At 38.2% G+C, this 25402-nt stretch overlaps 1 protein-coding gene across 7 annotated transcripts; it reads right to left on the bottom strand.

Moving 5' to 3' along the window:
* Nucleotides 1–357: 357 nt before the first annotated feature.
* Nucleotides 358–25402, bottom strand: LOC139751422 (uncharacterized). Of its 7 annotated transcripts, XM_071666816.1 has the most exons (8): nucleotides 25387–25402; nucleotides 25126–25236; nucleotides 21893–21993; nucleotides 19056–19263; nucleotides 13746–13875; nucleotides 11190–11284; nucleotides 10043–10279; nucleotides 358–4305 (listed from the first exon to the last, which is right to left on the bottom strand). In XM_071666816.1, the coding sequence occupies exons 3-8, from the start codon at nucleotides 21949–21951 to the stop codon at nucleotides 4228–4230; spliced, it is 807 nt and encodes a 268-aa protein (XP_071522917.1). In that variant the 5' UTR covers nucleotides 21952–21993; nucleotides 25126–25236; nucleotides 25387–25402; the 3' UTR covers nucleotides 358–4227. The 7 variants fall into 7 exon arrangements, with proteins under 7 accessions (XP_071522917.1, XP_071522916.1, XP_071522918.1 ...); XM_071666815.1 differs by having other exon boundaries at nucleotides 25126–25392; XM_071666817.1 differs by lacking the exons at nucleotides 25126–25236; nucleotides 25387–25402 and adding an exon at nucleotides 24583–24719.

Genomic DNA, 25402 nt, shown 5'->3' with positions numbered 1-25402 from the left:
TATTAAAGGTTGCAGAATTAGTAGTTGGATACAAGGCAGAGACATAAAGGAATAAAAAGGAGCAATACATGGTAGAGGGAATAAAAAATCAAATACTCCAAGAAAATTACCAACCTATAAAAAGGGGCTAATAAATCTTTACAATGTGAGATGAGATATTCATTTGTACTATAAAAAAAAAATTTGCCTTGTGCTTAATAGTGACACCCACTTTTGGCATATACATTAATTAAAATATCTAAAACCCTGGGAAGTACAGCATAAACTGGCAAATTTAATCTTCACTGTAAATGTATATATGAACTCATTCTCGTAATAAAGCACATACATAGGACAAACTGTCATGGAAACAAAGTACAACTTTACAAATTTACTTGGCACACTGGTAACTGAATATTCTGATTGTACTATCAAACACTTTCACAGTAAACAAATCCCAAATTTTTCAAATTTTTACCAATGATATAGCATCATATGAAAAATTATGTATATGAGCTAAACTCCAACACTAAATTCCATGTATATATTAAACTGACTTACTCTTTTCTGAAAACTTAAAATATTCCAATTAAGTCTATCTTTTCTTATTCACAGTGAAGGTAAAAACATAAAAATTTGCTTTAAAGGAAACTTCAAACCAGGCCAACATGCAATGATATCTTTGGTCATTCAATTAATAGAATGACAATAAATATGAAACACAACTCATTCTAAAATACATATTTTCTTTGTCTAAAGACAAATTTATTATAAAATACATATCTTCTTTGCCTAATGGAAGATAAATTTATTTTACAATAAATATTTTCTCTGTTTAATGGAAGACAAACTTATTTTACAATAAATATTTTCTTTGTCTACTTGAACAGACAACTATGCATCTTTGCACTAAGGTGTCAGGTACAGTAACTATCTTCAGTCAGTATTACATGAAGCTGAATTGTTGAAGAAATAACTTTACATTGTTAAGTCTCATTTAAGAAAAGAAAAGATCTCTTTCTAGAAAAATTCATCTCCTCACTTCTGGTGTACAACAACTAAGGAGAAAGGGTTATATCTCTTTGGGGCAAACTGAGCAGTGGCATTAAGGGTGACAACCACTGCAACTGCAGAGAAGCCCTGAAACACTGAGGGCCCCAGGTGACCAACAGATCCTTTACATACTTACATTAAGATTTCCTTACCACTGTTCAATGAACTAGGCTCATGAAATTACACTACTACAGGAGTTTTACAACTATGTGAACAAAGGACATTTGAAACTTGTACCCATCCCCAACTTATCTGGACCTGGACATACAGGAAATGCATAACAACTTGTCCCATCAAGCAGAAATGCAGTGATTAGTGATTAGTAGTTGGCATTTGCCTACTAACCACTGTTGAACTCACAGTGACGTGATACAAGTGCAAAACAAAACTTGTTTATTGTGCTATGCATTGTTGTTATAAAATAAAAAAAGAAGAGGGATTACCCATGTGGGGCTAGAAAGAAAGGAAAAATAGCACAGGAGAAAGTTGAAAATAATGGAAACACTCAAAATTTGCATAACTGTTTGTTTAATCACAAGCAAGAGAGTTTCCTGGCAAAATCTGAACCAGCTTCCTTTCCTTCTAATGGAGATACATCACCATCATTTTCTGCAGTGGCACATCAGGCCCCTGCTGAATGTATCACATCACTGGAAACTATGCTTCATACATCACCCAACAGTGATACTGTGAATTTTTACCAAATGACCCAGCACTTTGGCCAAGTGACATTTTTGGGTGACACCATTGCAAGTAATGGATACTGATTTTCCTCAAAATAGTGAAACCATTCCACACTGATCTAATTCACACAACTCATTCTTCATAGCTCTAAATCCTCCTGCAGTGAGTGCTATGCATTAGCATTACCTTTTGGCAAAATGGTAGGAGCAATAAACAGTAGTAGTAGGTAAAAACATGGTGGGAAGGAACATTAGGTAGAAGTGGTCAGCAGGAAAATTAGATAGGAGTCTCTAAAAATATTGTGCTAGAGTTGCCCTGTACCAGAGGCCTGTTAAAAGGTGAGGCTCTGAAAGATAAGGAGCAGCATGAGTTCAACAAGAATGGAGACTCTTTTGCCATGGTAACCCCCTTAAGTTGAGAGAGAGAGAGAGAGAGAGAGAGAGAGAGAGAGAGAGAGAGAGAGAGAGAGAGAGAGAGAGAGAGAGAGAGAGAGAGAGAGAGAGAGAGAGAGAGAGAGAGAGAATGAAATCCTGGCTTATGCAGTCAAAACATGGACATAGGATGAGTCACAAAGGTCAAGAATCCAGGCTGTGGAGATGAGTCATCTGAGAGACGCATGTGGTGTGACTAGATGGAATGAAGAAAGTACTGAGGGGACGTAAAAGAGATTTGGTATGGCAGGGAATGTAAAGAGAATGAAATGAGAAGAGGTGGAAAGGGTGAAATATAAAACTTAGAGATGATTTGGGCATGTGGAAAGAATGCAAGATGGGGAGTTTACAAGGAGATTGTATAATAGTACGATTAATGGAGTGTGAGAGAAGGACCACCCAATATGGCAGGGAGTTTACAAGGAGTGTATAAAAATATGATTAAAGGAGTTGGTGTGAGAGAAGGATCACCTATGATATAGGGAAATAGAGAGGACGAGTACTGGAGGGAAAGAAATGGGGGAAGAATGCGTGGAAAAATGTTTGTGAGGGAAGCATGTAAGGAGAGGGATACATGGAGAATCTTTTGCTGTGGCTACCCCCTTGATGCAGGTTCCTGGAGGGAATAGGCATTATATATATAGACAGATAGGCTGATCGATCCAGAGTCATCTGATCTAGTTGCACTCTAGAAGATGTGACAAAAGTCTTTTTAGAAATGGTTTATAATCCCACCAATGGCTTTTGCTTTTGCTGAGAGCACAAACACTTAAATTTGCAAACTGTGAACAATGACAGCTGGTACCAATTGCTGAGTGGTTTGAGTACCAGAACAGCAATAGACAGTACCAGTTAAGAACTGTTATTGCTTGAGCACAAGTACCGGAGATTTGCCCTTACAAGACCAAATACTGCTGTAAGTACATCTCACAGAGATGAATGGGACTTTCTAAGATCACACAGTGAATCTGCATAATCTGTATTCTTGTTACTAGCACTGGAATGACACAACATTCATAACACTACTCTCCCAGTTTTCTTGACTATTGCATCCCTTTCTCATTCTTCATCTGCTGTGACTTTCATACTGCTCCATCCAACATGACACTAACTTTCCGATCAATTCTTTACTTTTTGGTTTTTGATATTTATTAGGTGAAAGGTTTAAAAGGTTTAATAAGCTTGGGAATTCTTTAAATTGGAACATTTGATAAAACTACTGATTATTACCCAACTACTCTGTTTTTAGATAATTCTGTCCCTGAATAGGATTGGGCAATATGAGAAAATCTCACCATAGTCTAGTCATCATGAAGAATGACCCTTTTAAACCGAAAACAGAGGGTAAAGTGATGTAAAGACTGTACTAGAAACAGACTATAACATGATGAACTGAGCACCATATCCTAATACACACACTGCTGAATGTGTGTTCACTAAGTAGGCCAATTTACCTAACATACAGAAAGACCTCGAGAGTAATACGAACAAGATGAACACAAAAGATAAAATTATACACAGATGTTACATGATGATGGAAAAGTAGTGAATAAATATCCAAGGAAGGTGAAATCAGTGTGGTGAAAATGTAATAAATAACAATGAAAATAATAATAAAGTAATTGAAAGGAGCAATGCGAGGAACTAGGAGGTCCTTTAGCAAATGGATCTTGCATAAAAGGAGAGAAGACTCATAAGAGATATTTCCACAAGTACCTGTATTTAGGATAAAAACAGAGATATTACCTCCTATGGAGGAATCAGTTGGGCCTGACTAACACCTTACTGGAAAGGACTCATTCTTGCTCGCATGATGAAATCCGTTATGGCAGGAATTGCAAAAAAAATTCACATACATACAGATACATTTTTCAAAGTAACAAATCATGTTGTGACTGCATTGGGTAAAGCAGTTTTGCCAAACAATTCCACTTGCTTGTCTAGCAATACAAGCAATATCCTGAATGCTCTTGGATTAAAGAAAAATTTCTTTATGATGTCATTTTTAAGACAGAAAGTATAGGGAGTAATCCTTGTACAACATTTCAACAGGAAGTAATGAGCACATATATCTGCATTTCTATTCATCATATTCCATGAAAGTAGAAAGGCCAGAACGGGCCCCTGGAGTTGTGGGACGCGAGCTCATCATGTCCATCTGTAAAAGAGTGAAACAAAATCAAGGTAATGCTAAAAACCAGAGTAAAATACACTTTCCACTGACATAATGGTGTCTGACCTCAAAAAAATACAGATAAGCAGAAAAGAAAGACAATGATGTTTGTAACAAATAATACCATTATAAATCATTTTAATCATGAATTCTGAACAGAGAAGTGAATAAATCAAAAATATAAGAAACAGACATGAAACTTTAATCATGTCACCACTAAGAATTTCAAGTCTTAGAAAACAAAGATGAGAAAGTCAATGATTACAATTTAGGTTGTAATTGGTATGCAGTCAATGACCAGGGAGGTATATTACCAGTACTACCCGCCTGGGTATCAGCAGGGTTAATGGCACCTGCTTAGTGAGCCAGTACTTCAGTGGTAGTTAAGATGCACTCCTCTGACCCTAACAGCTGTCTTTTCTTTCTGCTTCATCCACATATGGACTACTGAGATTCTGTCCATGAACACAATCTCTCTTTGTCATACATAACACTTGACAACACTTAACTCACATAGCTTACTCTTCGTAACTCTAGATTTTCCTGCAGTGAGCACTATGCACTACCCCTCCCTTTAGGCAAATTGGGTGGAGCAATAGACAGAAGCAGTCAATGGGAGAAATATCTAGGCAGGATCATTAGTTAGGAACATTTGGGTCTCGCACCCTCTGCTGTTATACCACAAGTCAGCAGATGGGTTACTAATGGGTTGCAACTACATTAGAGCTATCCAAGAGCGATCAGCAACACTCTCTACCCCAGCCAGGACTTAAAGAGGTTGACCCGACATCTCGGCCTCTATAACACACGTCACAAGCCCAGGACACTTGGGCACATCGCCCAGATGTGCCCATGTACCCATGGGGGACAAATTAAACGGTGTGACAATATCAATGCCTTTTTGGCCGGGAGGTTGAGGCAAAAGGGGTTACAAGGTGGTACATGAGCCTCGCATTCCTATTGTAGGGTCCTTCCAGAAGCTGGACATCGTGGCATTTAGAAGGTCAAAGGCCTTACTCTGCTTAGGAGATTCACTGTACACCACAAGGAATAAGCGTTGAAGCCCTTACATACTCTGCTCTTTATAATGTAGTGCAAATGATCAACCACCTATTAACTCTTTCATGTTCAAGCATGCTAGGCAAATCTCATCCCTCCATTTGCCAACAACATGAGTTGTGTTCTGCAAAACTTCACCTAAGTGCGAGCCAAGCCAATTACAGATGCTGCATCAAGATATATCAGTTTTTCTAACTCATGGTTAACAAAGCTTCTGCACTGCTAAGGCTACTACAGATACATAGCTTGTTAACTGATCAGAGTAGGAGCAGCCTAAACCACTCTCTACACATCCATATACTCAAAACAAGAGTGGTATGTAAGACCACACTGTATCTAGCACGGCACTTTTTTGTTGTTTGGATGTTAAACAGTATAAAACTGAATACAACTGTTCTAGAGGAGTAAATTCATTATGAAATCTATGACCAGTTACGAAAGAAAATTTAAAATATTTGTACCATGAAACAACTGATACCAATATAAAGGAAGTTTTATTTCATGGAACAAATTAATATACTTTTGTAGGCAGATAAAATTTTATCATAAATCTGTCAATTTTATGGAACTGTTGTGAAACTGATATGAATGTTTCATTGGGCACATGTGTAAATCACTTGAACAGCTACATAAACATAGATATAAATGTAATTTTCCAAAAAGTACCAATATAAATGTAAGAATGTATTAATTATAATAATTATTAAGTAAACTTATCATGCTGTTTGCTCAAGAAGATGACTGCCCCATCACCCTACTGGATACATCCATGTACACACCCTATGCTTTATGTGGGCATCATCTCATAGCCTCAGTTTGGTGTGGCATTTTGCCTCACCGAATCCTCTGACAATAAAATGCCGTGATTCAACCTCAGATGGCATACTTCTCCCAGAGAAGGGGTAGTTCTAGCACTAAATACATACTTTATAGATTAAAGTCAAAAGCAATCTGACTCATCAACTTTTCCAATCTGAACCACTTGCCCTTCACTGTAATGGTGCTTCCCTTTCTCTCTTCAATAGACATTAATCTGGTTTTTGTTCCTGAGAGCTAGCTAATTGAGTGCCCTCACAATTAACAAGACTATGCAGCACACAATCATTGTACCATTGTCAAAAACTCGAGGGAGAGCTATTGCAATACCAGTTCTTTTCCTTACATGCTATGTTTCAAAACTATCACACTCACATCTTTCTTAAAACCTGGGACATGTCTTTTTTTAAAGGCAGGTTCACAAAATCCTCAAAAACACTCAGATTCCTATATTTCATCTCTCTTTTCTTCTATACTTCTTGAGCTGTTTTTCTGACTCACTTAAGGCTTTGCTTTCATAAGGATTTCAATCTGTAATTATAGACTCGATATGAACAGCTAAAGGCACTTCAGGGTAGGCATCCTACCCTACAGCCCATTCTATTACTCAGTCTCCATGTGTTAATAGGTTCTTTGATTGTGGAAGCAACTTACTTTTTCTCTATCACATAATTCAGAAATACACTTAAGATTCTCCACAGAATATCCATTTGTATAGCAAGATATAGCTTTTTTCTTTCTTTCAAACTATTCGCCATTTCCCGCATTAGCGAGGTAGCGTTAAGAACAGAGGACTGGGCCTTGAGGGAATACCCTCACCTGGCCCAATTCTCTGTTCCTTCTTTTGGAAAACTAAAAAAAAAACGAGAGGGGAGGATTTCCAGCCCCCCGCTCCCTCCCCTTTTAGTCGCCTTCTACGACACGCAGGGAATACGTGGGAAGTATTCTTTCTCCCCTATCCCCAGGGATATTTTCATAATACCCACCATTTCCCGCGTTAGCAAGGTAGCGTTATGAACAGAGGACTGAGCCTTTGTGGGAATATCCTCACCTGGCCCCCTTCTCTGTTCCTTCTTTTGGACAACTAAAAAAACGAGAGGGGAGGATTTCCAGCCTCTTAGGCTCAGTCTTCTGTTCCCAACAGCACCTCACTAATGTGGGAAATGGTAAATATGTATGAAAAAAAGTGTCACGACTCAGTCTGCTTGAGGTTGCACTGCAACTGAAAAGTTTCCTTTGTCAAGGATAAGTTATCATTTGGAGTACAGTCTAGTCTACTTTTCCTTGTTCCAGGAAGCAGTGCTGCCTTGGGCTGTAAGATGACTCTTCCATATAAATTGGTGCTGAGGTGATTATAAATAAATATGAATGACAAGCTGTCTGTGGGCTGAATCAGGGAATACAAAGCAGTTAGGGCAAATTGTGAAATAGTATGAAAGGCTCAGCTGTAGATATTAAATTGGTTTTGGTATAATATACAAAAGAGCAAGAGACCATATGTGTGCATGTGAGATTGCTGTTAATCTATTCTTGACACTACATCGTGAAGATGGGAAAGGCAATTAAGGGTTAAAAAGTACATGTTTGTGTGATAACAATTTCCGTGTTATAGGGAAAGAGTCTTAAGCTTGTGTTGTCCCATCTCTTAAACTTGTATATGTACCATGTCTTTACTCTTATGAAACAAATGTGCCCCAGCCTAAATTAGGTACTGTAACCATTTATTGACCATCCTCAAAGGAAGGATGAACAGCTAGGTTGGCTGTGAGCTGCCTGCCACATCCAAGGGTTTTTTTTCTTTTTTTTTTTTTGCTGTCTCCCGCGTTTGCGAGGTAGCGCAAGGAAACAGACGAAAGAAATGGCCCAACCCACCCCCATACACATGTATATACATACGTCCACACACGCAAATATACATACCTACACAGCTTACCATGGTTTACCCCAGACGCTTCACATGCCCTGATTCAATCCACTAACAGCACGTCAACCCCGGTATACCACATTGTTCCAATTCACTCTATTCCTTGCCCTCCTTTCACCCTCCTGCATGTTCAGGCCCCGATCACACAAAATCTTTTTCACTCCATCTTTCCACCTCCAATTTGGTCTCCCACTTCTCCTCGTTCCCTCCACCTCCGACACATATATCCTCTTGGTCAATCTTTCCTCACTCATTCTCTCCATGTGCCCAAACCATTTCAAAACACCCTCTTCTGCTCTCTCAACCACGCTCTTTTTATTTCCACACATCTCTCTTACCCTTACGTTACTTACTCGATCAAACCACCTCACACCACACATTGTCCTCAAACATCTCATTTCCAGCACATCCATCCTCCTGCGCACAACTCTATCCATAGCCCACGCCTCACAACCATACAACATTGTTGGAACCACTATTCCTTCAAACATACCCATTTTTGCTTTCCGAGATAATGTTCTCGACTTCCACACATTCTTCAAGGCTCCCAGGATTTTCGCCCCCTCCCCCACCCTATGATCCACTTCCGCTTCCATGGTTCCATCCGCTGCCAGATCCACTCCCAGATATCTAAAACACTTTACTTCCTCCAGTTTTTCTCCATTCAAACTTACCTCCCAATTGACTTGACCCTCAACCCTACTGTACCTAATAACCTTGCTCTTATTCACATTTACTCTTAACTTTCTTCTTTCACACACTTTACCAAACTCAGTCACCAGCTTCTGCAGTTTCTCACATGAATCAGCCACCAGCGCTGTATCATCAGCGAACAACAACTGACTCACTTCCCAAGCTCTCTCGTCCCCAACAGACTTCATACTTGCCCCTCTTTCCAAAACTCTTGCATTCACCTCCCTAACAACCCCATCCATAAACAAATTAAACAACCATGGAGACATCACACACCCCTGCCGCAAACCTACATTCACTGAGAAACCAAACACTTTCTTCCTACACGTACACATGCCTTACATCCTCGACAAAATCTTTTCACTGCTTCTAACAACTTGCCTCCCACACCATATATTCTTAATACCTTCCACAGAGCATCTCTATCAACTCTATCATATGCCTTCTCCAGATCCATAAATGCTACATACAAATCCATTTGCTTTTCTAAGTATTTCTCACATACATTCTTCAAAGCAAACACCTGATCCACACATCCTCTACCACTTCTGAAACCACACTGCTCTTCCCCAATCTGATGCTCTGTACATGCCTTCACCCTCTCAATCAATACCCTCCCATATAATTTACCAGGAATACTCAACAAACTTATACCTCTGTAATTTGAGCACTCACTCTTATCCCCTTTGCCTTTGTACAATGGCACTATGCACGCATTCCGCCAATCCTCAGGCACCTCACCATGAGTCATACATACATTAAATAACCTTACCAACCAGTCAATAATACAGTCACCCCCTTTTATAAAACATTCCACTGCAATACCATCCAAACCTGCTGCCTTGCCGGCTTTCATCTTCCTGCAAAGCTTTTACTACCTCTTTTCTGTTTACCAAATCATTTTCCCTAACCCTCTCACTTTGCACACCACCTCGACCAAAACACCCTATATCTGCCACTCTATCATCAAACACATTCAACAAACCTTTAAAATACTCACTCCATCTCCTTCTCACATCACCACTACTTGTTATCACCTCCCCATTTGCACTATCTATCTATTCTATCTATATATGTGACACAGCATGCAAGCTATACTGAAAAAAGGACAAGTTAATACAAACATTCGAACTAATCACTAGAAGGGTCTACAGGCATAATAATATCCTCTCTTTACATAAAAAGGAGAAATTATTTTCAACTATAAAAGCCAGTTTTCATGCAACTCACCTTAACCATAGCAATATCTTCCAGTCGTGTGACCTCACACAATTCATTGTAGTAGGAGTGAACCACTAACCAAGCATAAACATTGACTAATATGAAGTATGTCCAAAACAGGCACATGGCAATGTGGTATGAAAACAACATGTCATTCACAACCGAAGAGTAGATGGTAATCAGTAAACGCCAGACAGTGAAGACTGCCATGCACCACAGCCATGGCTCCAAGCGTATTTCAATTTCCTAAAATGGAAGAAAAGTACCATGATTAACTCTCCTGTACACAGACCGTTTTATCATGATCTCAGTCCATGGTCATGTTACAGAACTAAAAAAAAAAAAAATGTTTGGCAAGACACATATAGCATCAGAAATATATCTGATGAAGCTTGAAATGTATATGTCTCTGTGACATTGTAAAAGCTGTGCTTTTGCCTTCCCACATTGATCATGAGCACTCCGAACTCTACTCAACCTGCCTATGATACACTATGGAATCCTGGCGTATCAAAGCAGGTCAATCTTAATATGGGAAGTTAACCTACCATACTTTATGAAAGTATTTACCACTACATACAACTGCCTATGAAAGGCTAACTAATCACATATTCACAGCCAGGCCTTATGGACCTTTCTGTGGTTCCCCTAAACTGCTTCATGTGCCTTGATTCAGTTCACTGACATCACATCACTGCATACTGTACTGCTTCAGTTCACTCTATTCCAAGAATGCTTTTCACCCTCCTGCATGGTCGGGCTCTGAACCACAGCACCAGTGTGCTGACTTCCTCCATCTTCCTCCTGCTATTCATTCGTGGCTCAGGCAGTGAATCATAAACACCAGTTATAACTCCAGTTATTACAAATGTTTTATTTCATGTATCTTGAAACAGTTGTATCTGTATTTGTGACAGAAACATGTGAATAGGTTCACTTTGCATGGTCTTTTCTTGAAACAACACCCACCCCCATACACAGGATGATAGGCCTCTGTATACTTAAGTAAGTGAGTGAGAGAAATTTCTACAGGATTTAAGTGTTGCAAGGTTTAAAGTTTTGTACTTATGTTGCCACCTATTAATGTGAAGAGTGCAGGTATGTTTGGGTGCATTCATGTGTAAGTGAGTATACACACATGCATAAGCATTCTTACCTTACGTAGTCCTTGCAACAACATAAAACTGGTCACAATCAGACACACCCCCCCAAAGGCTGTGATAGCACCAAACACCATCAAGGAAATTCGAACTGAAAAATATAAATAATTCTGAGCAAGGTTTGGAGCTTAAAAAAAATCTATATATCTTATATTCACTCTATGGTTTGCCATATATGTTTATAATTTGAAAACAAGGACACTGAAAAAATATCAATATAAGTCAAGTCTTAATATCATAAAGATGTCATCACAAAGTGAGTCTCAAAGAAAGCTGCTCAGAGTGAGAAACTTTTTTCTTGCCATATAAAAACTTAAGTTTCCTAAAAGTGGCCAATACCTGCAATGTACAATGTTGCTCTCAGAAAATTCAACCAAGGTAATACAAAATATTGAAGGTTACATCAGTGAGCATAGGATTCAGCAAAAAAGTACATATACTTCCTTTTCTTTTAAAGCTCTCAACTTTGCAACAACTGTAAACAAGTACAGTATTGATTATAAAAAGAAATGCGAGAAAATTTGACTTGAAGAGACATTTCTGAGTTTCATAAGTGGTTGTAAATGGTCCCTTATTCTATCAGCTCTGTTCAGGCCTAACTAGGCTGCATACCATGCACAATAATATAATATCAATGTTAAACTTTCACTATAAGTTTAACATTAATAGTGATAATACCACCTAACTTTCATGCAACTTTAAACATTAGAACTTCTTACATATTCCTTTTATATCTGTTTTGGTCATACCAGAGGCCTTGTGGAAGGTGTCATGAATACATGAAGTAAACAGATAATCACTAAATGCTGTGATGAGTTTTAACTAGGTGGGTAGGGCATGTGTATGAGTAGGAAGGGAGTGGTTCCAAAGAAGGATGAGTGGCTTCCAGTGAAGGTTGGTCTGCATAAAGGATATGCGACGCTACCATGGCTCTTTCTTTTGTGGTAAGGGATGTGAATGCAAGGGTCACCAGTGAAAGGCAGGTCTATGGTATACCAGGCACAGGGAAGCATGGAAGGTGATACAGCTGCTGTACCCTGATGACACAGCTCTGGTGGAGACTGCAGAGATAAACTATAGAAGCTGGTGACAGAGTTAATGAGAGAAAGTAAGGTAACAGGGTGCAGTTGTAGGAATGAGAACAGATGGGAAAAACCTGCAGGTAGTAGGGTTCTCTACATCCCATAGAGTGGATGTAGCAGCAGAAGAATCCATGAGGGATAAAGTGAGTCATGTATGGGTTGGAACAGAGGGCTATGGTCCTGAGTGCATTAACCCTTAGACTGCAGCTATCAGAAAAACCTGCCTCCTGCTGTACATGCAAAAAATATGAAAAAATAAAAGCTCATATGCATATAAAATTCTTACAAAACTAAAGACATACTTGCAGATGAATGAAAAATAGAAAAACAGAAACACTTAAAATATATAATAGTCTCATAAAATTAAAGAAATGCTTGCAATAGAATGAAAAATGCTGAAGGTGCATCACTGAGAGTACAGTCTTGTCAAAGATACTCTCACTTCAAAATGAGAGAGAGAGAGAGAGAGAGAGAGAGAGAGAGAGAGAGAGAGAGAGAGAGAGAGAGAGAGAGAGAGAGAGAGAGAGAGAGACTCTTGGAGTAATCCAAATACACACACAAAAAAAATTTAATGAATATACAGGGGATAGGGGAGGGGTTGCTAGGCATGCCAGATGGTAAGGCAAAATATGGATCAAGTGTACATCAAATCTTTTTGTACTATCAACTAAATCCAATCAACCTGTGCCTACAACAAAAATCTATGCATATTACCACATTTATGTTTTAATCCTATAAATTTTGCTTTTACAAAATTTCTTTACTTTCAGTAAATTCTTGCTGTACTTTAATTATAGATGCATAGTTAACGCTAACTGTACCACGCAACTAGTATTTTCTTCTTTAAGAATATCTACTTTTATAGTACAGCATGCTTGCTTTTCTGTAGCTTTTGCAAGCAGATTTTATATCAAATATTAATGTTAATCTGCTACTGCATGAATTCTTTAAGAATTCAGTCTCAAGCTTTATGTAAAGTCATACAGCTAGCAGACTAAGCAGCTATGTTATAATGACACAACGGTCTCATTTGGCATATAAACAGCTTATCAATACTCAGAACTAAGAGTAAATACTGTTTGGATGGATCTTGCAACAAGGAGAAATGTGCTGAGGTTAGAAGGTTATGTAAAACTTGATGAAATAATGAGACAAGAAACTCTAAAATATATTGTGATAAAGTTAAGTAGAAGTGGTTTAAATGAATGAAAGGCATAGATGATAAAAGATATCAACATGCTATTCATAAGTGTTGAACAGATGTTAGAAGGCCAAAAGCTAAATAAGATAATATAAGAGGGAACATGTATGAGAAGGAAGCAAGTCTGGAGAAATGTGCGATGTAAAAGGACAACAGTGTCTGAGAAAGGTTCTTCATCTCACTTTGCTGCAAGATATTAAATAATATTCTGTAAATAAAGAATCCATAGAGTATCCACAAAAGGAAACAAATATCTGTTAGTATCTTACCAAAGGGACTACCAGAGTAAACAAAGTCATATGAGAAGAGATAAAAACCATAATGACTTGTGCCAGGTTCTGCTAGAGACAATGCACCAATATCAAACAGTCCAGTCACAATTGCAAACAATCCTTGAATCTGTTAAAAAATAAAAAAGTAACATGTCATACATCTGAGTTTAGCTTATCAAGAATGTGAGAAATGAAAGGGTGTCTAAAATCATATCTGATGCTAGAGCCATGTACTATCAGACTATCAAGTGGACCAGAACAAAGAAATATAATAATATCATACCTAAGTCAATTATCTGCCTCATCACGTAAACATTCTTACATTTTTAAACAGAAATTAAAATAAATATTAAGGGCTTCTCTAAAAGGGTCACTGATGTAATGGATGATGATTCTTTAGTGATCAAAATGGTAGTGATATCTCTGTCAAACTAGATTAGGATAAATGTTGCACATTATACAGATATCCTACCTAAGGTATTAAAAGCACTGGAAATTATATTAATCCGGCAACTTACAACAGGAGCAGCTATCTGATCTCTGATGTTAACATCTCCAGAATCAAATAGAGTTAAAGGAAAAGCCCAATTCTTAAAAACTAAAATACGTTTCTTACAAATGCTCCCTTAACATGTTATCACTCAACAAGCAGGGGACACTTAAAACTTCATAAGTACTTGGCAAAGTATTTTTGCTAATTGTCTTAAACAATATGTCTGAAAACAACAAACATTATCACTGGGTCTCATTCAAAAGAAATGCAAGACACATATCATTTATGAAAACTATAGGACAAACGCACTAAACATACTGATCAATATATTCTAACTATCGATCTATTATCATTATCCCACTCCCAATTCAATGTGGTCACTCCCAATTCAGTGTGGTGGATCAAGGACATACAGGTTCCACAACATCACTTACACATCCTCAAAACATGCCTAGTGTTTTCAAAGGGCATGCAGACTTACAAACTAAAAATGCTTTGAACATTATCACTTAACACACGAAATGAATTGATCATTGAAAACCACTGTCTCAAGTCATCTTACATCCATACACAACATGATTCCTCTGAACCCAATCCCTAATCATTACCCTACCATCTCCATTTGAAATGTTCCAAGCCCTAATCGATTCTCTCATTCTACTGTACTGCTAGCTATCTTCCTGACCAACCTCTCCTCTGCCTTACACCATCCTAAAAGACTTATTCTTGTGTCTTTCAAATGACCTCAATCCCATTTTCATTTTCTATTCTATTCTATCTCTCCTCTTAATTCCAACTATAAAACAAAAATCATTCACCTTTTATCTTACATCTTACCTATGCTGACCTATATTCACCTGGCTTTCACAGCAATACTCCAAAGTTGGGATAAGTACTTCTTCATGCATGATTCTTTCACATTCTTCAAAAAAATTTCTTCACCAAAGCTCTCAGTACAACCCCAAATTTTCTCCCTTGCTTGACTATTTCCAACTTCAACTTCCCAAATATCATAATTCCTGAACTTTACTCCCACAACTTCCAATTCTTTACCAACCAAACTAATCTTACAATCTGACCTTCCATTCCTTTCAAATACTAGTATCTTAAAATCACATTCATCATCAGCATCTTCCTCCCAAATACATCATCAAACCAGCTCAACATTCTCTCCAATTCTTCCTCTAAGTTAATTAACAATGAAGCACCTATCTAACAACATACATCAACTTCAGCAACTTCTGTTCTGTTTTCTAACAATGATGTTCCACACCATAATGATCTCACCTTCATCCCACTCTAATCTCTTACAACATCCCATCCATATAAAGACTGAATTGAAAGTACAAACCATTGATGTACTCTCAGATTTATCTTAAACCACACACCTTAATTTGCTATCAAACATGCACTACTTTTTATCTCTTCTCACAAATGTCCTGAGCTGAGCTTAAAGACCCACATATCTCATGTGCATTGTAGAAGGTAACTAAGATGGGTGAAAGCACTGCATCCTTACCTCCTATATTATCACTTTCTAAAATTAGGAACAGAAAAGGAGGCCAAGTAACAATTCATCCTCACTCACTGTTCCATACACTAAAATACCTTGCTAGGCTAAGAAAGATTTTTTTTCATATTGGAGGCTCCACTCATGGACAAAAGGTCACAACTAAACCAGGCATTAAATGAAATATAGAGAGGCTAATGAAAGGGAAAAAGAAGAGTCAAGGAACACTATTTATGAATTTGGAGTAAGTCAAAAGCTATCTTTTAAAATGTTCCTGGTCATAGTTATTGGGAAAAACATGAGAAGGTAAAGAGTTCCAAAGCTTCAAGGAGTAGGGAAAGAAACAGTTATCAAAATAGTCCACCTTTGAGTTGCTAAAAGCCATACAGTAATCATGCAATGCAGCAGCTAGCAAAGTATTGCATGGTCTTCCTACTGGTGCAGGCATAAAGCAGCCAGTTCTTAAAAGCAAACAGAGCAATACCTACAGAACAGGGAAAGTGAACCAACATTGAGGTATAAGGGCAAGAAGGTCAAGTCTCGAAGTTATCTGGCAGACTGCTTTCGACTCAACTCTGTCAAGAAAGGATGCAGGAGTTAGAACCACCTGAGATATGGGAGCAGTACTTCATATAAGGATGGATCAATCCTTTGTATATATGGACAACTGTTCAAAAGAAAAGAAATTTCTCCTGAACAGGACTTCCAGTTTCTTAGAAGCATGCTTGGTTATTTCCTTAATGTGGGGTTTCCAAGGAAGAGTGAATGTTACAGTAATACCAAGTATGTTTATTGAGTCAAGAGGTGGAATTCCTGAACTGTCAAAGAAGAGAGGAAACGTGTGAAGAATTTCAAGAGAGAGATGGAAAGAAACCTTATCTTTGAGGCATTACACTTAACCAGAGTTCATCTCCCCCTCTGAAATATCCTGTCTGAGTTTACTGAGAATGTTGTGTCAAGACGAGATGCAGACCAAGTGAAAGAAGAAAGAGCAGAATTGAAGGATGTGGAGGAATGCAGTGTTGAGTCTTCCACAAGTGAGTGCATTTGGTTATTTGTGGAAAAAAAGAAATCGTTAATAAAATGGAGAAACAGTGCAGAAGTAAAGAACCTTAAGGGAAACTGCCGGTGATGGAGAAAGGAGGGGGAGGCTGATCTATCAACAACCATGGACACAGTTGGCCGGAGAGGATGCTAGATATAAGGGAGGGAAGCCTAAAGATGGGAGCTTAGAGAGGAGACCCCAATGTCAGACCTTGTCAAAACCTCTCGATATGTCAATGGGAAGGGCAACTACATAGGATTATCCAAAATCATTTGGGGATGATGACCACACAATAGTAAGATAGGAAAGAATATCTCCAGTAGATATTACCTTATGGAAACCAAAATTGTGGTGAGAGAAGACTGTGAGATTCAAGATGTCTAAGGATATGGGAATTGAGGAGGGATTCAAAAACTTTGGAAAGGGTATATTCTAAAGCAACAGGATGATAGTTAGAGGGGTTAGAACAGTCACCCATCTTGGGGATAGGATGTTCAACACAAGCTTCCACGAACAAGGAAAAGTTCTGATTTTTAAATAGAAATGGAACAGACATGCAACCAGAGGTTCAAGTTCAGAGACACACTCTTTCCTTACACAGGGATGGATGCCACTAGGACCATAAGTTTTGCTTGTGTTCAGAGAGAGAAACGCTTTTTGGACTGTCAGAAAAGAGATAACGGGAAGAGGCATACAACTAGAAAGAGGAGCATCAGGGGGTGAAGGAATATTAGTCATCCAAGGCAGAGTCAAAGGAGAAACAGCAACCAATGAGAGTTGTTTTGTGTATGAAAGAGACAGCTATAGTACCATAAGAATGGAAACATACCAGAATGGTAGAGCAACAGAAGTTTTTAGCAGTACCCTTAACTAAAGACCAAAAAGACCTAACAGTGGATGATGAAGAGGGGTAATAGCATGTCCTTTAAATAAAAGAATGCTATGCCTCACTGATAACATACTTGCAATGATTATGGGCAGTGACAAATGCTGAATGGAAGGAAAGGGGAGTTTCTCAAGTCCAATATGCCTGATCCCTTGCATGAATGGCCTCTGCACAGGAACAGTTGAAGCGTGGATTGGAGGAGGTCATCTTGGAGGAAGAATAGGAAAACACTTCAACTCCAACAATAATAACCTCTGCTGTGCCTTTGATGGAGAAAGAAGCATCACAACAAGGACAGTAATATACCTAAGGAAAGTCAGAAAAGAATTTTCATTTGTTCTTCCACTCAGCTTTGTTGAGGTGACAATATTTGTGTTCAGAGGGTGCTGCTGGAGAGAGAGGTGCTGTTAAAATAGATACAAATATGAAAGTGTGATCAAATGAACCAATTGGTGTAAGGTTGCGTAGTTACAGCACAATGGATTAGGGGGTGAAAAACAGATACATAATACTTCCCACATATTCCCTGCATGTCGTAGAAGGCAACTAAAAGGGAAGGGAGCAGGGGGCTGGAAATCCTCCCCTCCCGTTTTTTTTACTTTTCCAAAAAGAGGAACAGAGAAGAGGGCCAGGTGAAGATATTCCCTCTAAGGCTCAGTCCTCTGTTCTTAATGCTATCTCACTAATATGGAAAAGGGCAAATATGTATGAAAAAAAATATAAATATATACTAAATGTACATATGTCACATATGACATACAAATACATGACATTTATTACATTTTCTTTTTAAGTGATGATCATCACAGAGGCAAAATATTTCTCAATCTAAAGCCATCTCAGGAGAACGAAATTGAGAGAAAAAGAAAGTATAAATGAATCAGGGCTCCACAGATGTCTTTCAACAGCAAATGAGAGAAGTGGCCAATACATTTTATGCACAAGAGAGACTAGAAAACAACCTCAAGGCAAATTGAGAGGGATGGCTGACAAGTGATGATAGCAGAGTTAATAGGGTAAAAGTTTTTACCCAGTCTGGCTGAAAGAAAGGTGAAAGAAGAGCCATGACAAATATGCAGATAGTACTCCATACTGAGGCAAATGAGACTCATTTAGATGTAGAATTGCTGCTAAAAACAAAAGAAACTACAAAACCTTTACAATGATTCTAGCTCTGGTAAGCAGATTTTGTCATGGTCATTGTCTGGAGTTTCCACAAAAGAGTGGAGGTTACAGCTATGGCTAATGTGTTTATGTTTTAGTGGCGATAAATTACACTTTTAAAATCTGATAGTAGAAATACAATCTAAAAAGAGATGTAGATATAATAAGAGATGTAGATACTTTTCTTAATTATTTGTATTACAACTTACAATTGAATATGTAACGGCAATAAGGGAACCTCGATGAATATTGGTGATGAGGGCATTGGGAAGAATGGGCACTGACAAACCAGTTTTGTTATGAAGAGCTTTAGTAAAGGTAGCCACAGAGTGGACAGTTGTTGCATGTGAAGCTCTTGAGAACCTTGAGATTGTAGATATTCCAGATATACTGCCAGCTATCGAAGAATGAGGTAACCTGGAAAATAGTTAAGTTTTAAATCATTAGTGCAAACTGACATGAAATGCTTCTCTTTACTCTACACACTGCCTGCATACATAAATATAATGCAACATACTACTGTACTACAATATCATCCTCTACTGTAACAATTCATTCATTTTACATACCTTAAAATCAACAAAATAATAGTAATAATATAACAAGACATTAAAAAATCAAGGAAGTGCAGCCAGTTCATTTCTGAACACCAATTTACACCATTTAGTATTCTTTACGATTAAAATCAATTACAAAAGGTGGAAGAAATAAAGTACTGTTGTGGGTGTACAAAATTAATCAAGTCATTCATAATACTGTGTCATGATGTTGGAAAATGTTACACATAAGCCAACTACAGACGATACTAAGGACCTATAATGTGATTCAATATGGCCTCAGTTTTACCAAACTCAGTAATGAGCTTTTACATATAATTTCTAACTGTCAGTTATACAACCCCAAGATACCTTTAATGGGTCTCCTGCAGCATAACCCTTAAATGAGAGACTAACTCCTATTTGTGAATCACAAAATAATTAGAAAATAAGATCCATAAATTTGTTTCCATTATATAATGAAAGAAATACATGCAAATGTAAACCATAAGTACAAACATGTAAGCTAACAAACTCAGACTGGAAGACCAGTAAGGCTACTTGTGACCTGGAGAAGCATGGGTTTCAAAAAAAAAAAAAAAACCCATATCAGGTTCTCAGCTGCCTCACTGGTCTTCCTTGGTGAACCAGACCCAAGTTTTTGGGGAGGGATGACACTAAAAGGAGGTTCTCACTTGAAGACAGAATTCTATTTCTTTCAAGCAAGAATATGGGCCTTTTTTATTCAAGGGACAACTTACAACCCAGGTATAGTTACTGGCAGAGGAGAAATATTACTAAGAATTGATATAGCTACACATACAATATCCCCACCAAAGCAGGTAATAGGATTTGTTCCACAAATGAAACATAATGCATAAAAGCCTTAATTCAAACCAATCATCAATTTTTTTTCTGGACAATGGGAGACCAAATTGGAGGTGGAAGGATGGAGTGAAAAAGATTTTGAGCGATCGGGGCCTGAATATGCAGGAGGGTGAAAGGCGTACAAAGAATAGAGTGAATTGGAATAATGTGGTATACTAGAGTCCATGTGCTGTCAATGGATTGAACCAGGGAATGTGAAACGTCTGGGGTAAACCATGTAAAGTTTTGTGGGGCCTGGATGAGGAAAGGGAGATGTGGTTTCGGTGCATTTTACATGACAGCTAGAGACTGAGTGTGAACAAATGTGGCTCTTTTTGTCTTTTCCTAGCGCTATCTCACGCACATGCAGGGAAGGGGGATTGTCATTTCATGTGTGGCGGGGTGGCGACAGGAATGAATAAAGGCAGCAAGTGTCAATTATGTACATGTGCATATATGTATGTGTCTATGTATGTATAGGGGATAGGGGAGAAAGAATACTTCCCACGTATTCCCTGCGTGTCGTAGAAGGCGACTAAAAGGGGAGGGAGCAGGGGGCTGGAAATCCTCCCCTCTCGTTTTTTTTTTTTTTTTTTTTTTTTTCCAAAAGAAGGAACAGAGAATTGGGCCAGGTGAGGGTATTCCCTCAAGGCCCAGTCCTCTGTTCTTAACGCTACCTCGCTAATGCGGGAAATGGCGAATAGTTTGAAAGAAAAAAAGAATATATATATATATATATATATATATATAAATATATATATATATATATATATATATATATATATATATATATATATATATATATATATGTTGAAATGTATAGGTATGTATATGTGCGTTGTGGATGCGTATGTATATACATGTGTATGTGGGTGGGTTGGGCCATTCCCTCATCTGTTTCCTTAAGCTACCTTGCTAACGCAGGAGACAGCGACAAAGTATAATAAATAGAATAAATATTCATCTATTAATCTTATCTATATTTACCCTAAGACCAATTTCTATGAAAGGCTTTACATTTAACTACCTTGGAAGAAAAAGCCTGAGAGATGGCCTGATTCACACTTTAAGTTTTTAAAAGAGACTGATGAAGTGGACAACAGACAGTACTTTCAGAGATATAAGGACAAAGCTACCAGAGGAGATAACACAAAACTAAGTGAAAAACTTATAAATATGGATGTAAGGATATGCTCTTATTGGATAAGAGAGGTAGATGAATGGAAATGAATGACTGAGAACATGGTTAATGCAGACAATACGCCTAAATTCAAGAGGTTGTATGATTGGAGAGTGTTCAAGAGATGAGGCCCTTGTCACAAGTGCAAAACTCCCTCCCCATAGTGACAACAGTTAATTACAAATAGACAATCAAATATACTGGACTCTACCTGTTTGTGATTACATCACTAGTGGAAAGTCACCTTTGGCAAGGCTGTATCAATGGAGTACAATCCCACCAAAGAACCTCCCACTTCTATGCAATCCATCCTTTTCTTGCTATTATATGTAATACAGCCTTGAACCAGCAGGCACCCCTAAAGCAGGGGTATCTGGGGTTATATAATAATCAAAGAACATCATACAAAGTCAAAAACTCCATGTACAGCAAAAAATAAAACAGAATAAAAAAGTTGAATTACAATCTGCTCTGGACAGCAGCTCCAACCTGGTAGGGCAGATCCATGTGTTGATCAGACATGCTGAGGTATAAGATCCAAATATTTGAAGAGCTGCAAACAGTCTGTGTGCACAAATGAGTGGATGTTATTAATGCACTGACAAAAAATATACGTAAATCTATCAACAAAAATTGATAATAATTCCCTTAAATTGGTGTTCAAACACAAGATATGCTTATCACAAAAACCTAAAATGTATATAATACCATAAATTGTATACAGTAATCAATAAACTGAAAAGCAACAGTGTATCATCATTGTATGGTTCTCTTGACTGACATCTATGTATTGCTCGAAAAGACTTTGGAAATGGTGGATTTCAAAGCAACAGGATGATAGTCAGAGGGGTTAGAATGGTCACCCTTCTTATAGATGGAATGTTCCCATGCATGCTTCCAAGATGAAGGAAGAGTTCTGTTTTTTAACAGAGATGGAATGGGTGAGCAAGCACAGGTACAAGTTCAGAGGCACACTCTTTCAGTACATGGGGATGGGTGCCACCAGGAACATAAACCTAACTTGTGACCATGGAGACAAGTTTTTTGGACTGTTTTGGTCCCACATGCTTCACTACCTGTATCTACCTATATTTATCATGCTTTACCTCTCCTCAGTTTATCTTCATCTGTACTAAAATACTTATCTTCCTGACCAACCTACATTTTCTGTACATCTTGACTAACCCATCATTGGGATATGTTCTGTATCATAAAAGCACTGTAAGAGATTATAATCCTTGTGCCTTTTTAATGATTACTTCACATTATACAGCCCTCTCAACTCTTCAATCTTTAACCTAATCTCATGATCATGTCTTTAATATGAAACCTATTCATTTGTAATTACAGTATGTAATTTAAGGTGTACCAAATATTTTGAACTATGGAAGTGGATGATCAATGGACTGTTAACACTTGGTGGAAATGTTTCAAGACAGGCATTGATGACACATAATATGAGGTAATCCTACAATAGTGGGGAGGGCTCCAATGTTCGGGCAACATGCAGGTTTAATTAATGCAGAATTTGGTAAAATATGTCAAATCTGAATAAATTGAGAAAACCTCATCTAACTACCCTTGCAGATATGTACCTTAATCTTCAAGGTTACAATTGAAATATATCAGTGTTGATAGAGTCTGTTACAAAGCACCAGAAGGTGATGAATGTTCTCTGTACATGGGCCATTTGCTGAGGGATATTTGTGAGGAAGTGATAGCAAACAGTAACTAAAAACTGTAAGTCAGCACACAGGCACAAAAATACATTGTAAACATGGAAAAATAAAGCAATCATATGTTTCAAAGTAACAACCAAGGTATGGTAAGTCTTAGCTCCTGCAAGTATGGTAAACCTCTACTGCTACAAAAAGTAAGGTGAAATCTTTAAACTTTCCATTGGTGTCTACAAGTCTTACACTCTGATGTTGATGTTACTTTGGCAACTTACTGGACACAGGCTGATGCCTCTGTGTCCAGGTCACTGATTTCAGGATGGTATCTCTGCATTCCTATCTTAGGTCACGTCTCTTAACAGTGGCTGATAACCTCTGACCTGGTCTAGGTGGCACTCAGGAGGCTTAATCAGAGGCAACATTAACATTTAATGACACCAGGTTCCATGTATCAACGAGCCTTTGATTGAATTATTTTATGAAATCAAGTCTACATCATCATCGTGTCATTATTGAGTGACCTCAGGCAGTCAAACTGTAACTTATAGTTATCTTAATTTTCCATGATCTTCATAGAATTTCCTTCTATCAAATTATTCTTGTACATTAATCCGAGTCAATGTGCTTGGTTATGACTAGTTTTTAGACACTAAAATCATTCTAGTTTTATCTCGCATTCGACTGTAAGTAAATGTATCATGAGAAAACTAAAGTGCTATTATATATTCTTTATGCTATCCTCCATTAAATATTCATATACATACAACTTTATATATCTGAATTTTTAAATAATGAATATGTTTAATAATCAACAGTATGACTATATAGCTCACCAACACTTGAAATCACATTTTACTTTCGCAAGTGACTTGTGTGGTGTGGTGAGGGTACCTACCCTGGTCACTGTGGCTAGTGTGGTGTGGTGAGGGTACCTACCCTGGTCACTGTGGCTAATGTGGTGTGGTGAGGGTACCTACCCTGGTCACTGTGGCTAGTGTGGTGTGGTGAGGGTACCTACCCTGGTCACTGTGGCTAGTGTGGTGTGGTGAGGGTACCTACCCTGGTCAATGTGGCTAATGTGGTGTGGTGAGGGTACCTACCCTGGTCATTGTGGCTAGTGTGGTGTGGTGAGGGTACCTACCCTGGTCACTGTGGCTAATGTGGTGTGGTGAGGGTACCTACCCTGGTCACTGTGGCTAGTGTGGTGTGGTGAGGGTACCTACCCTGGTCACTGTGGCTAGTGTGGTGTGGTGAGGGTACCTACCCTGGTCACTGTGGCTAGTGTGGTGTGGTGAGGGTACCTACCCTGGTCACTGTGGCTAATGTGGTGTGGTGAGGGTACCTACCCTGGTCACTGTGGCTAATGTGGTGTGGTGAGGGTACCTACCCTGGTCACTGTGGCTAGTGTGGTGTGGTGAGGGTACCTACCCTGGTCACTGTGGCTAATGTGGTGGTTTACATGATCACTGCATCTCACCTTCACCTAACCAACCCAAACCAAATTGATGGATACAACCATAGCCCTCCTGGTGAAAGGGTGGGTCCAGCAGCTCGCCAAATGTTAGATCATAAATCTATGTCACTCGGCCAAAAAAAAAAGTTGTTTTACGAGATATTAGTTAAATGTGAAGCTTTCTTTAATTTCCGCTGTATATTTTGGCAACTATAGGTCGTGATTTTCTTCTGCTGTTGAAAATGATAAGCTCAAATATTCTTATAATACATGAGAAGCCGTTAAATATTAAGGATATTCAAATACGTGAATCTTATCATTATCATAATGAACCCTTGTGTTGGCCTAGAAATTCACTGTCTTGTATGTATGATGCGGCTAACTGCATCTTCATTCACAACAAATAAACTACCATTACTACCATACTACTACTACCACTACTACCACTGTACTACTACTACTACTACCACTACTACAGAGATTTGAATGCGCTGTAGGATGCTACAGATCACTGGGTAAATACCAATTCTTAAGTCATTTATGAAAAACACGGGTAAACGTGCTTACTTGAGGACTTGAAGTGATGTAAAACAGATTCAATACATTTGTTAGGCGCGTCAGGTAATATTCCCGACAAACAATGGTACATGCATGGCAATAGCAGGTAAAGGACCATTACTGAAAATATATAAGGTATATTATCAATAATTGTTATTAAGTGTCTTTACTCTTTTGGTAATATTAAGTTACGTATGATAGTATTATTTTAATATATGAGATATTAATGCGACGACGCTGATTTTGTAAAAAATGTAAATATAATCATACATTTTGAGAACGGTCC

This window comes from Panulirus ornatus, chromosome 11 (assembly GCF_036320965.1).
Source record: "Panulirus ornatus isolate Po-2019 chromosome 11, ASM3632096v1, whole genome shotgun sequence".
NCBI lineage: Eukaryota > Metazoa > Arthropoda > Malacostraca > Decapoda > Palinuridae > Panulirus > Panulirus ornatus.
Note: the sequence above shows the minus strand (reverse complement) of the source record. Positions and strands in the feature narration are given on the sequence as shown.